At 38.1% G+C, this 14323-nt stretch overlaps 2 protein-coding genes across 4 annotated transcripts; one reads left to right on the top strand and one right to left on the bottom strand.

Annotated features, from left to right (window-relative positions):
* Positions 1–2782: 2782 nt before the first annotated feature.
* LOC131001981 (DNA-directed RNA polymerases IV and V subunit 2-like) lies at positions 2783–10401 on the top strand. 3 transcript variants are annotated; one of them, XM_057928649.1, is made up of 8 exons: positions 2783–2921; positions 3529–4050; positions 4560–4787; positions 5098–5978; positions 6236–6533; positions 7114–8061; positions 8830–9101; positions 9788–10401. In XM_057928649.1, the coding sequence occupies exons 2-8, from the start codon at positions 3529–3531 to the stop codon at positions 10287–10289; spliced, it is 3651 nt and encodes a 1216-aa protein (XP_057784632.1). In that variant the 5' UTR covers positions 2783–2921; the 3' UTR covers positions 10290–10401. The 3 variants fall into 3 exon arrangements, with proteins under 3 accessions (XP_057784632.1, XP_057784629.1, XP_057784631.1); XM_057928646.1 differs by having other exon boundaries at positions 2785–2925; XM_057928648.1 differs by having other exon boundaries at positions 2834–2943.
* A 316-nt stretch (positions 10402–10717) lies between these two features.
* On the bottom strand, positions 10718–12968 carry LOC131001980 (pentatricopeptide repeat-containing protein At3g62890-like). Its single transcript, XM_057928645.1, has one exon. The coding sequence runs from the start codon at positions 12860–12862 to the stop codon at positions 10934–10936; it is 1929 nt and encodes a 642-aa protein (XP_057784628.1). The 5' UTR covers positions 12863–12968; the 3' UTR covers positions 10718–10933.
* Between the last annotated feature and the right edge of the window lie 1355 nt (positions 12969–14323).

The raw sequence follows: 14323 nt of genomic DNA, 5'->3' as shown, positions 1-14323 counted from the left end.
AGAGAGGATTAAGAATTTTGCAGAGATTTTGAGAGACATACAAAATAGGTGATAATATTGTTGATTTTAAGATATTTATATTGTGATTTAAGTTGGCGAATCAATAATTGCTTGATTGACAAATCTAATTCTATAATTGATAATTGATTTGGCGTACATATATAACTTTGAATATATTTAGCCTCAAACTTTTTATAATCAACAGCTTCAAAACATAAATTAAGTCAATTTATTTCTATATCTAATCTTATAATTGATAATTGATTTGTCGTATATATATAACTTTGAATATCTTTAGCCTCAATTTTGTTTTTCTAATCAACACCTTCAAAACATAAATTAAGTCAATTCATTTTTATTTATTTTTTGGAAAAAATCAATTCATTTCTATATAAGTTTAAGTAACTCATTTTAATTATATTTAAAAAGGTAATTACTTTTAATTGACTTAATTAATACACTAAATGCATTTATATTTGTACAATTAAAATTAATGCATTTATATCAACGTAATTAATGAGTGTGTTAACAAATTTTAAAAATAAAAAGATAAACAAGTAGAAAAACACAAGTTATTATTTACGGTAAGCCGGCTTTGTTATTATATACTTATATAGATAGATTTCTATATAAGTTTAAGTAACTCATTTAATTTAATTATATTTAAAAAAGGTAATTACTTTTAATTGACTTAATTAACGCACTAAATGCATTTACATTTGTACAATTGAAATTAATGCATTTATATCAACGTAATTAATGAATGTGTTAACAAATATTAAAAATAAGAAGATAAAAAGTAGAAAAACAGAAGTTACTATTTACGGTAAGTCGGCTTTGTTATTATATACTCCCTCCGTCCCACTTAAGACGCAACATTGCTTTTGGGCACAAAATTTAAGGAGTATATATTAAGGAGTGATAAAGTAGGAGAGAAGAAGTAATAAAGTGATAAAGTAGGAGAGAGAATGTAATAAGAAAATATTTAATTAGTGATAAAGTAAGAAAGAGAAAATAAAAAAATGATAAAGTAGGAGAGAAAATGTAATAAGAAAATATTTAATTAGTGTTAGTTTTTGCCAAATAAAGAATGTAGCATCTTGATTGGGACGGCCCAAAAAGAAAAATGTTGCATCTTGGGTGGGACGGAGGGAGTATTATATAGATATAGATATAGATTTCTATATAAGTTTAAGTAACTCATTTAATTATATTTAAAAAGGTAATTACTTTTAATTGACTTAATTAACGCACTAAATGCATTTATATTTGTACAATTGAAATTAATGCATTTATATCAACGTAATTAATGAATGTGTTAACAAAATTTAAAAATAGGGAAAATGTGCAGATTGACCCCCGAAATAGTAGCCCCTATAGCGTATAACCCTTCTTACTCACTGTGTGTGCAACTAAACCCCTGAACTCCGAGAAAAGGGTGCAAATTCCCCCCTCTGACCTAACAAAGTTAAGTGTCCGTTAACGTTTGGGTTTAATTGCACCGTCTACTTCAGGGGTGGATCTGCACCTTAATTTTTTTTTGTTTGTTTTATAATTTCAGCAACCCACCTCCGGCATCAACTTAACCGCCCCGTACTCATCGATTCTGACTTGCACCTTGTCAGCTCGCACGCGCCCAATCTCTTGGTTGTCGACTGCCCACCGCTTACATGCAGCAACGCCACCAGCTTCTTCACCGCCCCGCACAACAGCATCTCCTCCAACACCTTAACCTTTTAAGCTTATCTTATGATATTAATTGTGTATATATTTATCTATATAATATATATTTAAATTTAATTTATTTATTTTTGAATAATTATTAAAACTCTAGATAATAATTATGATTTTATTTTTGGTTAATTTAATATTTGTAAATTTATTTTAAAAGAGAAAAAAGAATGGATCCGGGTCAGAACTGGAGACCCTGTGAATCTAATGGATCTAGAGATGAATCTCGTTTTTTTGGACCTAATGGATTTGGACCGGATCCTGACCTAACTAAAAAAATACGGATATGGATTTGGACCATGCAGGATTCGATCCAGGTCCACATCTGGAGTTGGTGATGCTGTTGCATGTTGGCGGTAAGCAGTCAACGATCAAGAGATTGAGCGCGTGCGAGCTGACAAAGTGTAAGTTGGAGCCGATGAGTACGGGGGGCGGTTAAGTTGATGCCGGAGGTGGGTTGCTGAAATTATAAAAAGAAAAAAAAAATTAAGGTGCAGATCCACCCCTGAATTAGAGGGTGCAATTAAACCCAAACGTTAACGGACACTTAACGGCGTTAGGTCAGAGGGGGGAATTTGCACCATTTTCTCGGAGTTCAGCATGGGTTTAGTTGCACACACAGTAAGTAAGAGGAGTTATACGCTATAGGGCTACTACTTTGGGGGCCAATCTGCACATTTTCCCTTAAAAATAAAAAGATAAAAAAATAGAAAAACAGAAGTTGCTATTTACGGTAAGCCGGCTTTGTTATTATATATAGATGTTATTATATATAGATATAGATATAGATTGTACGTAAGAAAATATTCTTAAATATATAATATTATATTTTTTGTAAAATTATTAATAATTTAATATTTTATTTATAAATTATGTTTAATATTTATATTTATTTATTAAAAATATTATTGCTTAATTTTTGTATTTACCGTGCATCCCCGGAGGTCTAATAGTTAACTAGTTAAATCACAATTTTCGGACTTTACTCCTTTGATAATTATTTAATTAAAATAAACCAATGAGATTTTTACAATATTTTATGCAAGCAATAGAAAAAAAACGATTAAAAGAAATGAGGAGTAGTAAAAGCTGTTACTGTGCTAGTATTTGCTCACACTACTCCAGTGCTTATTTGTGAGGGGACACACCAAAATCGTGGAAATAATCGGTGCAAATAGGCTGGAATCGAGGCAGGTTTCTCTCAATCTTCTTGTATGGTGATCTTTAATTTTTGTTTTCTTTTTTGTGAATCTTCTCGAGTTGAAGGGTTTTTGATGTTGGTGTTGTATGTTTCCGCTTGAAAGTTTTCGAAGGGATTGTGTTTGGAATGTGCGTTTAGGAATGGCAATGCATGTCGCATTCTTTGCTTCTGTTGCACGAGGATGATGAAATTTGACCTTATTTTGTTATGGTTGTGAAAATTATTTGGGACTATTGGTTTTGGTATATTTTGGGGAGTGGTTTGAGCGATTGGGCGGGACTTTGTTTGAAATAGTAGAACTTTTGCGTGGTTCTGGAATTTGCGGTGCTCATTTTAATAAAAATCATCTCAATTTCTTCATTATCTGTAAGAAATAGGAGTTGACAGAATTCCTCTCTTTATTTGCTACTTGTGTGGAATGGGAAGTGGGCGGGTGGGGTGTTTGATGGAGTCCTGTTGCTGATTGCTTTGCCCCTTTCAACTCTGATTTTTTTGCTTTCGTGATGGAGCATGAACACACTTTTCCCATTCCACACCCTGTTTATACCAAATAGTGGACAAAAAATTTCGAGTCTGATATTTGATTTTTTATACAGATGGATAGGTGGGATTTTATAGAAGAAGCAGGACCTAGCACTAGCAGCATCAAGGAGAAGTTTCCTAATGGTTCGGCACAAATGGAATTTGATGATGATGTAGACTTCAACTATTCTGATTCTGAAGATGAGGTGGACTGTGCCCTGCAAGAACTGGACAAAGGCTTCTTGAAAGGTTTCTGTAAGAAGGCTTCCACAGCGTTTTTTGAGCAGTATGGTTTAATTAGCCACCAGATCAATTCTTACAATGACTTTGTTAAGTACGGGATCCAACAAGTCTTTGACTCTGTTGGGGAGATTATGATTGAACCTGGATACGATCCTTCGAAAAGGGGAGATGGTGAGTGGAGGCGTGCAACTCTTAAGTTTGGAAAAGTTACACTTGATCACCCGACATTCTGGACTGGTGAAAAGTTTTCATCGGCTGACGGTGCTAAAGAGTTTTTGGAGCTTTTGCCCAGGCATGCTCATCTTCAAAATATGACCTATTCATCCAAGATCAAAGTTGAGACTCATCTTCAGGTAATAGGTTGTCTGTTTCTTCTTCATTGCGATGCGTTTTATTTTGTAGTTATCTGAGGTTAAGTACTGATTCTCCACTCAACGTGGTTAGTTCTCGGTTTTGTTATATTTAAGGGTTTATAAATATGTTAGCTTTCTTATGGGTGTTAGTGCATCCAGTTGTTTGATAAACTCATTGTAACAATACAACTAACTAATTTACAGAGCAATTAAATTCTTGGTTTCATTCTCATACACTGTCTTCTAAGTGTTTTGATGCTCTTGTTCCAAAGAACTTTAGTTTCTTTACCAATGGAATAGTTCTAAACAAGTTTCTCAGTTAAACCTAGGTTTTTCCACTTTGAGGAGCAACACAAACTCATGCTGATTTGTTGATGTCCATAAGTAATTTCCATACCCTTTTAGTCAATATTAATGATACAAGCATATGGCTTTCTAACACCACCCTCATTTTGTTCCTGTAATGTTCTTCCAGATTCCAATTTGTTCTGATTATCTCAACATTTCAGGTGTACACAGAAGGTCTCTCCAGAAGTGACAAGTTCAAAACTGGTGTAGATAAAGTTGTTGAAAAAACAATACTGAATGAGTATAGGACTGATGTTAACTTTGGGAGACTTCCTGTCATGGTGAAATCAGACTTGTGCTGGATGAGTAGACCTGGACCTGATGGTGAAGAACAACGAGATTGTGAATTTGATCAAGGAGGTTATTTTGTTATCAAGGGTGCTGAGAAGGTAAGACTTATTAGGTGCCACTGTTCCATTTATTATTAGTCGAGGATTGGGATAGCGAGTAGAAAGTATTGAAATCTGATTTTTGGTATTGCTTAATCTTATTATTAACTTGGAAAGTCCTTTTTGTCACTTAATATGCCAATGATTTGGTTGATCTTAGTTGCCTAAGTTGTTAGCATAATATTTTACTAAACTCTACTTTATTATAGAAAGACCTTTGACATTTTATGTCGTACCAAGGTCTTTCTATTTTCTTTCTGCTTAATTTTACTTCAAACAATTGATTCATTGTCTTCAACTATTGGTGTAGACGTTCATTGCTCAGGAGCAAATATGCCTTAAAAGGCTGTGGGTGGCTAAAGATCCTACCTGGACCATTGCATATCGTCCAGTCTCAAAAAGGAAACGAGTGTATATAAAGTTAGTCCCAAAAGTGGAGCATCTAATAGCTGGAGACAAGATCCTTACTGCCTACTTTTATGTCACTGAGGTTCCTGTTTGGCTTCTATTCTTTGCTTTGGGTGTTCCAAATGATAGAGAGGTGGTCAAGCTGATCGGTCTGGACAGTGACGAGGACTCCGCAATTGCAAATATACTCGTGCCATCAATATATGATGCTGACAAGAAATTTGGTGGTTTTCGTAAGGCTGGGAATGCAATAGAGAATATCAAGAAGTTGATGCAGGGCAGTAAATTTCCACCTACAGAAACAGTGGATGATTTAATCACTACCTACCTCTTTCCCAATCTTAGGAGCCGGCGACAGAAGGCTTCTTTTCTTGCATATATGGTCAAGTGCTTACTGGAGGCCTACAGAGGGCGCCACAAAGTTGACAACAGAGATGATCTTAGGAACAAGAGGGTAGAGTTGGCAGGTGAACTGCTTGAACGAGAATTGAGGGTTCATATCAAACATGCGGAGAGGCGAATGGTTAAAGCCATACAGAGAGACCTTTACAAAGATAGGGAGGTGCAGACCATTGACCACTACTTGGATGCCTCAATCGTCACTAATGGTCTTTCCAGAGCCTTCTCAACTGGAGCTTGGGTGCACCCTTACAAGAGGATGGAAAGAATTTCTGGTGTAGTTGCTAATCTCAGGCGAACAAATCCATTGCAGGCAGTATGTGATATGAGGAGAACTCGGCAGCAGGTCTCATACACAGGCAGGGTTGGTGATGCTAGATACCCGTAAGTTTTCATAATTGTTATCAATCTGGTTTCAGGATGTGTTTCAGAAAGGTAGATTTGGTTTGTGTTAGCCAATTATTCAACTCTTTCATAAAATGAACTGGAAACTCATGATGAGTGGAAATTTCTTTCATTTATGTGAATATGTCTCAAGTGGTGATATGTGGTGTTATTTCATTATAAGGAGCTTGTTATCAGCATTCTATATTTTTGGTATGAGAATAAGTATCTTATGATTGTCAAAATGGTTGTTGCAGGCACCCATCTCATTGGGGTAAGGTTTGCTTTCTCTCTACACCAGATGGAGAAAATTGCGGTCTGGTTAAGAATCTGGCCAGCCTGGGTCTTGTCAGTACTAATATCCTCGAGCAAGAAAGCATTCTTAAAAAATTTTATGACTGTGGAATGGAAAATTTGGTTGATGATGATTCTTGTTTGCTCGATAGCAAGCATAAAGTTTTTCTGGATGGAGATTGGGTTGGAGTGTGCAAAGATTCTTCTTCATTTGTTGCTAAACTGAGACGCAAGCGTCGCAAAATGGAAGTACCTCATCAGGTTGTCTTAAACTCATATAATCTTCTCTGCTAGCATTTATGTGGCAGATGATATATCGTGAATTGTATCATGTCCCAAAATCATAGTAGGTTTCATCATGCTGGAAGCCCAGAATAAGACTAGACTTGCTTCTTTGGCTTCAGGTTTTCAAATATGTTGGTGTTTTCTATTTTTTAGGTTAATTTCATTTAAACTTCGTACTATTTGATCTGTAGTGTTGTCTAATCTGCATCTGTCTCTTACTCTCTTATGATACACTTTTGTCTACTTTAGATATGCTTGTAAGCGTTCTGGTTCTATCTTGAGATGGTTCTCTCTTTGTAATCTGAAGCATCCTGCATCTACATTCACCCGCGGATATTTTGACAACATGTAGTTAGCTGAAAACATGAATAATATTTCTTGATGTATTATTGTTACTTTCTTAAAGGTTTCCAAGTGTGGTGGAAGTCTATAGTATCAACATGGCACATCTTTTCCAGTACTGTTAGCTTGAGCTTTCCAGAAATTCCCTTCTAAATAAAGACATGTGTCTGCATTACGATATTTCTTGTATACTAAATCTCTTTTTCTGTTGCAGATTGAGATCAAAAGAGACAAGCATCGGGGTGAAGTGCGCATATTTGCTGATGCTGGAAGGATACTGCGCCCTCTCTTTGTTGTCCAGAACTTGAAGAGGATTAAAGACTTGAAAGGAGAGTTTTTGTTTCAATCTCTTCTTGACAATGGTATAGTTGAGTTCATAGGACCTGAAGAGGAAGAAGATTGTCAAACTGCGTGGGGAACTGACTACCTGTTCACTGCCGAATTAGATAACCCACCTGTGAAGTATACCCACTGTGAGTTTGATAGTTCATTCCTGCTAGGTTTGAGCTGTGGAATAATCCCTTTTGCCAACCATGATCACGCTAGGAGAGTCCTTTACCAGTCTGCTAAGCACTCCCAGCAAGCCATAGGGTACTCAACCACAAATCCTGGCATTCGGGTCGATACAAACTCTCATCAACTATACTATCCCCAGAGGCCCCTTTTCCGAACCATGCTTTCAGATTGCCTTGGGAAGTCAAGGTATTCTGAACACCACAAAGGGATGATGCCACGGCCTGACTTCTTTAACGGCCAGTGTGCTATTGTGGCTGTCAATGTCCATCTTGGGTACAATCAAGAAGATTCCCTCGTGATGAACCGTGCTTCTTTAGAGCGTGGCATGTTCAGAACTGAACACGTCAGGAGCTATAAGGCTGAAGTGGAAAACTCAGAAGCGGTGGGGAAAAGGCCCAAGTCCGATGAGTTTGTTACTTTTGGGAAGATGCAAAGCAAGATTGGGCGTGTTGACAGCCTTGATGACGATGGCTTTCCCTATATTGGTGCAAATCTCCAAACTGGTGACATAGTCATTGGTAAGCATGCTGCTTCAGGGGTTGATCATAGCATCAAGCTCAAGCATACTGAAAGGGGCATGGTTCAGAAGGTTGTGCTGTCAGCCAATGATGAGGGAAAGAACTTTGCAGTTGTATCTTTGAGACAGGTAAATTTAAATTTCAGAACTTTACTCTCACTCTCTGTGAAAATAAGTAATAAAGAAGCAGACGACAAAACAAAAAGGCCTTTTAATCTGTTCATCAGTTATGAGGAATGTAATTGCCATTCCTGTTCTTGCTTAATCTGGCAATAAAAATCTATTGCTTCTGTGCATAAAATTTCTGCTCATTCACACTATTCAACTTGATATCTGCTCCTGGCAATTGTGTTTTCTCCTAGTGTTTGTTAGTTAATGTGATTTCCCTTGACTTTCTTGCTATCTGAATACTCTGCATTTATTTGCTTCTATTGCTGATTCTCTGGCTTCATACTATGGAGTATGTATTCGTACAGATATTGGAGTAGTCTACCTAAAAAGTTATAGTGGGATCACAAAGTGAATAGCTCTTTGAGATATGTTCTATGACAGTCTTTAGAAGCTGGCTCCTTTTAGGAGCATAATATAGAAATCTTGGCCTCAGTAACTCCATGAAATTAAATGCTAAATAGATTGATATACTTTTCCAGCTCAATATGTACATTGTGTCATCCTATTTCACACACTGTACACACTTTTGGCCTCAACAATGAAATTAAAGTATGCTCAGATGCATGCGACTGTTTCAAGGGACTACTAGTGATGTTTTTGTTGTGATGATAGAATGCATTTTTGTGGTCGAGCTGGCTAAGACCAAATCTCTTATACACTTTATTTATGTTAAGTTTCTTAATTTTCCCATGTCTTGTTGCTGGGTACACTTGTGGCTCTGCCCAGGTTCGTGCTCCTTGCCTGGGGGACAAATTTTCGAGCATGCATGGGCAGAAGGGTGTTCTGGGGTTTCTGGAGTCTCAGGAGAACTTTCCTTTTACCATAGATGGAATAGTTCCAGATATTGTGATAAACCCACATGCATTTCCTTCTCGACAAACACCAGGACAACTTTTGGAGGCCGCCCTAGGCAAAGGGATTGCACTTAAAGGTGGACTAAAATATGCAACCCCATTTTCCACTCCATCTGTTGAAGATATAACGACCCAACTTCACAGGTATTTATCTATTAATGGCGGAGATTTTTAATTTTTTGACTTTATAATAGATTATCTGGTACTACTGGGCTTGGAAAACCTTTAAATGTTGTTCCAATTACCATTTTATTTATGAATATTATTATATCTGACTCCCAACTTTTGCCTTTCATCATTGGTAATCGAATACATCACTTTGGGCGAAAAAGTTAATGCTTATCGTCAGGACTGTTCTTCAAAAAGTCAATTATTTATTGATTCATTATAACTATAAGTAATCAGATTCTTATTAGTCTTTGCTTTTCCATTTTCTAGAACAGCATTAATAGATAGTAAGTCGATTGTAGTTTTTTCACTCCAACCTCCCCTGGCACTAATTTAGTGGAAGTATGATGAAAATGCTGCATTTTATTAAAATAAAAATTAAAATAAAAAAAGAGAAAAAGAAAAGAATACAAACTAAAATACCTTGGGCATTCCCAATGGGAAAACAGCCACGTTGCATCTAAACAGGTCAGGGCAGGGGAGGGGGGGAGTCTTCACTTAAATCATAATCAGACAACTTGAAGAAAAGGTTTCTATATTGAATTGCCTTTCCCTTGATATCTGTTTTGGCCTCTTTCTCTCATAGAACAAAAGGTCAATCCATTTTCAATTCTGTTACTTATCTATATTCTGCAACTTATATGACTGTGGCATTCTGTCAGGCTTGGATTTTCCAGATGGGGAGGGGAAAGGGTGTATGATGGTCGTACGGGTGAAAAGGTCGAATCTCTCATCTTTATGGGGCCAACATTCTACCAACGTCTCACGCATATGGCTGAGGACAAGGTGAAGTTCAGAAATACAGGGCCGGTTCACCCTCTTACCCGCCAGCCCGTGGCTGATAGGAAACGCTTTGGTGGAATCAAGTTCGGTGAGATGGAACGAGATTGCCTTATCGCCCACGGTGCAGCAGCCAACCTGCATGAGCGTCTCTTCACCCTCAGTGATTCGTCTCAGATGCACATCTGTAGGAAGTGCAAGAACATGGCGAATGTGATCCAGCGACCGGTGTTTGGTGGTCGGAAGATCCGTGGCCCATACTGTCGATTCTGCGAGTCCGTGGAAGATGTGGTGAGGGTGAATGTGCCTTATGGGGCTAAGTTACTTTGCCAGGAACTCTTCAGCATGGGGATTTCACTTAAGTTTGAGACTGAATTGTGCTGATTTTTCTGTTTTATTTGTGATGATGAATTCCTCTCTTCAGACAACTATGCTTTTACATGTATATAAACATTTCTACCTCAATTGCAACTGCTATTCACTTCTGATTTGCTCATTTGTCTTTTTTAGTTTTAGGTGTCTATTTCTTCTTCCCAAATATATTATAATAATAATAATTTAATAATGATTTTGAAGTCATGGCTGCAGTCTATTTATAGCTTCGAAAAACTGATTTATTGCCAAAGAAATTTCACTTTTGAACCGGAAAGTTTTCGCAGCTAAATCATCACCAATTGACGGTACGTTGAGGGCAATGTATAATAACATCAGATCGAGTTATGAAATGTCAAAGTAGGTCAGGATTTCAGACCTATTATTAGAAATTAAAATTGTCACGGCGTAGGTATATACGACCCTATGAGATTAATATATTTTCGAAATACAAGACTTATTGGATTGTGATTTTATGGAACACACATTATACATATATAAGCAGAAAATGATAGGACATGCAAACCTTCCCTTTTCCCATTTCCCATTTCAGTCCAACAATAATGCCATTTCATTTGTAAGAAAGCAATAAGGAATGATTGGGGAATTCTTCAACTCCAAAAACAAAGAGAAAAAAGTCTTCAAATTGTTTCGTTTCACCAGTAGTCATCACAAGAGCAGCTCCCCTCTTGAAAATGATGAAACCGATTGACATCCCTCACCACGATCTCCCTCTCGTATACCTTGGACACAAACTTGAACGCATTGTGGCAGTCCCCGCAGATCCTAAGGTTCTTGGTGATGCGCAAAACTGCGCCAGGGCGCGTGTTGAGTATCCCGACTGCGAGCGCCAGCTTCTCACTGTGTGTCGTGAGCGAGTACTCCTTTTCCTCCTCGCTCACGTCGTGCAATGAGCAGCTAGTATCAGGCACATACCCGGCCGCCTTCATCCTCTCCGAGACCTCCCTCAAAAGCAAGTGGATTTCCTCTGCTTGAGGATATGAAGCAGCTGCAGCATCTTCACTAAGAAACATGTAGGCTTTCCCATCAATCTCAATCCAACTGCATCCTGGATTCTTCTTCACATTCTGCAATTTCTGCAGGGCTCTCAAGGCTCTCGCCTCGTCCCACATTGAAGCCTCTGAGTACATATTCGCGAGTATCACATAGTTCCCACTATTCTCCGGCTCCAACACGAAGAGCTTCTTCGCTGCTAGCTCGGATATCTCAAGATTGCGGTGGCATCTCCCTGCAGCCAGCAACGCCCCCCACACGCTTGCCCCGGCTGGCATTGGCATTCGGGAGATGAACTCATAGGCCTCGACTAATCTCCCAGCGCGTCCCAAGAGGTCCACCACGCAGGCATAGTGCTCGTGCCTCCTCTCGACTGCGTAGTCCAAACTCATGGAGTCGAAGTATCTCAACCCTAATTCCACTAGGCCGGAGTGGCTGCAACCCGATAGTAGCCCCGTGAACGTAATGCTATCCGGGCGAACCCCTGCTTGAATCATGAGCTCAAATGTCTGGATTGCGTCCGTGCCTCGCCCGTGAGAAGCATAAGCACTGATCATTGAGTTCCAAGCAACCGAATTCCTCGAGCTTGGTTTGATTCGATCAAAGCATAGCTTGGCATCAGGTAAGCTGCCACATTTGGCGTACATTCCCACCAGCGCCGTCTGCACTGATGGATGAGAGTCCAAGCCCTCCTCTTGAGCAAGGCGGTGAATCTTCCTCCCTTGCTCTAACGCAGAGGAATGCGCGCAGGCGGGCAGAATACTCATGATCGTCACCCAGTTCGGCTTCAACTCCGACCCTCTCCTCAACATTTTATCAAACAGTTGGAGAGCGTTAGCTGCAAGGCCATTCTGGGTGTAACCCGAGATCATACTCGTCCACGACACAATGTTCTTTGTTGGCATTTCGTCGAACAGCTCTCGTGCTAAACCAACTGAGCCTTCTTTCATATAACCAGAGATCAACGCATTCCAAGACGAGACGTCCCTCACAGGCATTTCTTCGAACAGCTTGCGCGCGTCACCTAGCGCGCCGCATTTCACATACATATCAATCAACGATGTCGCAACGTACAGATCGAATCTCAATCCATCTTTCATGGTCAACAAATGTGTGCATTTTCCGATGCAAAGAAGCTCCTGATCCGCAATTGATTTCAAAACGAACGGGTAGGTGAAATAATCCCCACGAAAATTCAAAGAATGCATTCTGATAAAAATGTGCAGAGTCTCTTGGGAATATTTATAGAGACAGTAAGCGCGAACGATGGAGTTGAAGAGAAGGAGAGAGGGGTTTGGGACTGAGTGGAAGATCCTGGCGGCGGAGACGATGTCGCCGGAGCTAGCGTACATGGCCACCATCTTGGCGGCGAGGAAGGGCGTGGGGCGAAGGCCGCGGGTGTCGATGTGCGCGTGGAGCTGCTGGCCTTGTTTGAGGAGGTTTTTTCCGGTGAAGGCTTGGAATACGGTGGCGTAGGAGGAGGGCGGGAGTGGGAGTTGGGATGAATTGAAGAGGGGTTCTAGAAGGATCGCCATGGCTGGTCTCAGAGAAGCGTGGTGGTTCCATTTCATCAAGAATTTGCGGCGGAGGGTTGAGATGCTGCAGTGCCGCCCAAATTCTATTATGCTTTCAAATAATGATTGGGAATTCAAATCTCTCACTATAAATAATATGGGAATTAAATAACTTTACCCTTCGGATTTTACTTATTTAGCTGAATTTAACCAAATTTGTTCCGTTCATTTTATTGCATTCCTTTTTTTTTTTAATAGTAGAATTGAGAAATTTATGAATTACCCGACCCCTACGAGTAATTTATGATTATTACTTTTTGTGTGATTTTTCGTCTAATTATATAAAGTGTTTCTGATGTCAAATACTATCTCACTTCAAATTCACTATCACACTATTTTTTAAAAATATTTGTTTGTTCACAAAAAAAAATTATTCGATCCTTCAAAAAAAAAAGTGCTTATCTTAGCTTTAAAAAAAGTCCATGGATTTTAAAGGACTTTCGAAATCTATAGACTCAGCGTGAAGTCGCGTGGAGTTTACAGGAATCCATCAAAATTTCAAGTCTGAAGCTCGAATTTCGTCCTTTGTATTTTTTTTTGACAAATCCATTAGAATCCATGGATTGTTAAAATCCATGAAATGTTGAATACCACCTGATTTTAAAAAACTTTAAAAAGTCTGGTTTGAATACCTCTGGATTTTAAAAGACTTTAAAAATCTAGATTGAATACCTCTAAATTTTAAAAGACTTTTAAAAGTCTGGATTAAATACACCTAAACTTTCGAAATCCTTTAAAATCCTACTGAATCTCAATTCAATATATCCCCTTAGTTAAAATGTATGAAGGCCTAGCCTACTCTTTATTTGGATTAGTTATTATTTGGTGGTAAGGGTTCGTGCCATCGGGCCGAGGAGTAAATTTGAGTCGGGTCATCATTTTTTTAATACAGCCCAATTAGTAAAATACTTTTACGTATTAAATTTTCGGTCATTTTTTTAATTCAGCCCAATTAGTAAAATACTTTTACGCATTAAAATTTGGGTCATTTTTTTGTGGCTCAAATATTTTTATAGGGCTTTGCCGTGGTCTGAAAAAATTTATTGAAAAACTGCTGCATCAAATCTAATCCAAATAGAAAAACTGCTGCATCAAATCTCTCTATTTTTTTGTGAGAACTGAGAACTGCCGAATATCTCTCCAAAATGATAGCTTTTTAGTTCAAATCTCGTCAAGTATGGGTTTTCTTTTATTTATTTGGACATAATTTAATTTGTACTAATTTACTATTGTGTGAGAATTCTTTGTAATATTTATATATGCAACATCTTGTAATTAAAAAACAGAGATAAATTATAGGATTAAATGGTGTATGGTTATACTATTTTTACTCATATTTTGGGTTTACGAACTTTAACTCTTGACATAATTAGAATACTCGACATTTATTAAAGATGATGTTGTTATCCGAAAAGTACACGCGAATGATTATCCATCTTAAACGATGTTGTTTTAAAA

The sequence above is a fragment of the Salvia miltiorrhiza genome, chromosome 8 (genome assembly GCF_028751815.1).
Source record: "Salvia miltiorrhiza cultivar Shanhuang (shh) chromosome 8, IMPLAD_Smil_shh, whole genome shotgun sequence".
NCBI lineage: Eukaryota > Viridiplantae > Streptophyta > Magnoliopsida > Lamiales > Lamiaceae > Salvia > Salvia miltiorrhiza.
The sequence above is the reverse complement of the archived record's forward strand: the minus strand, read 5'-3'. Positions and strand labels throughout refer to the sequence as shown.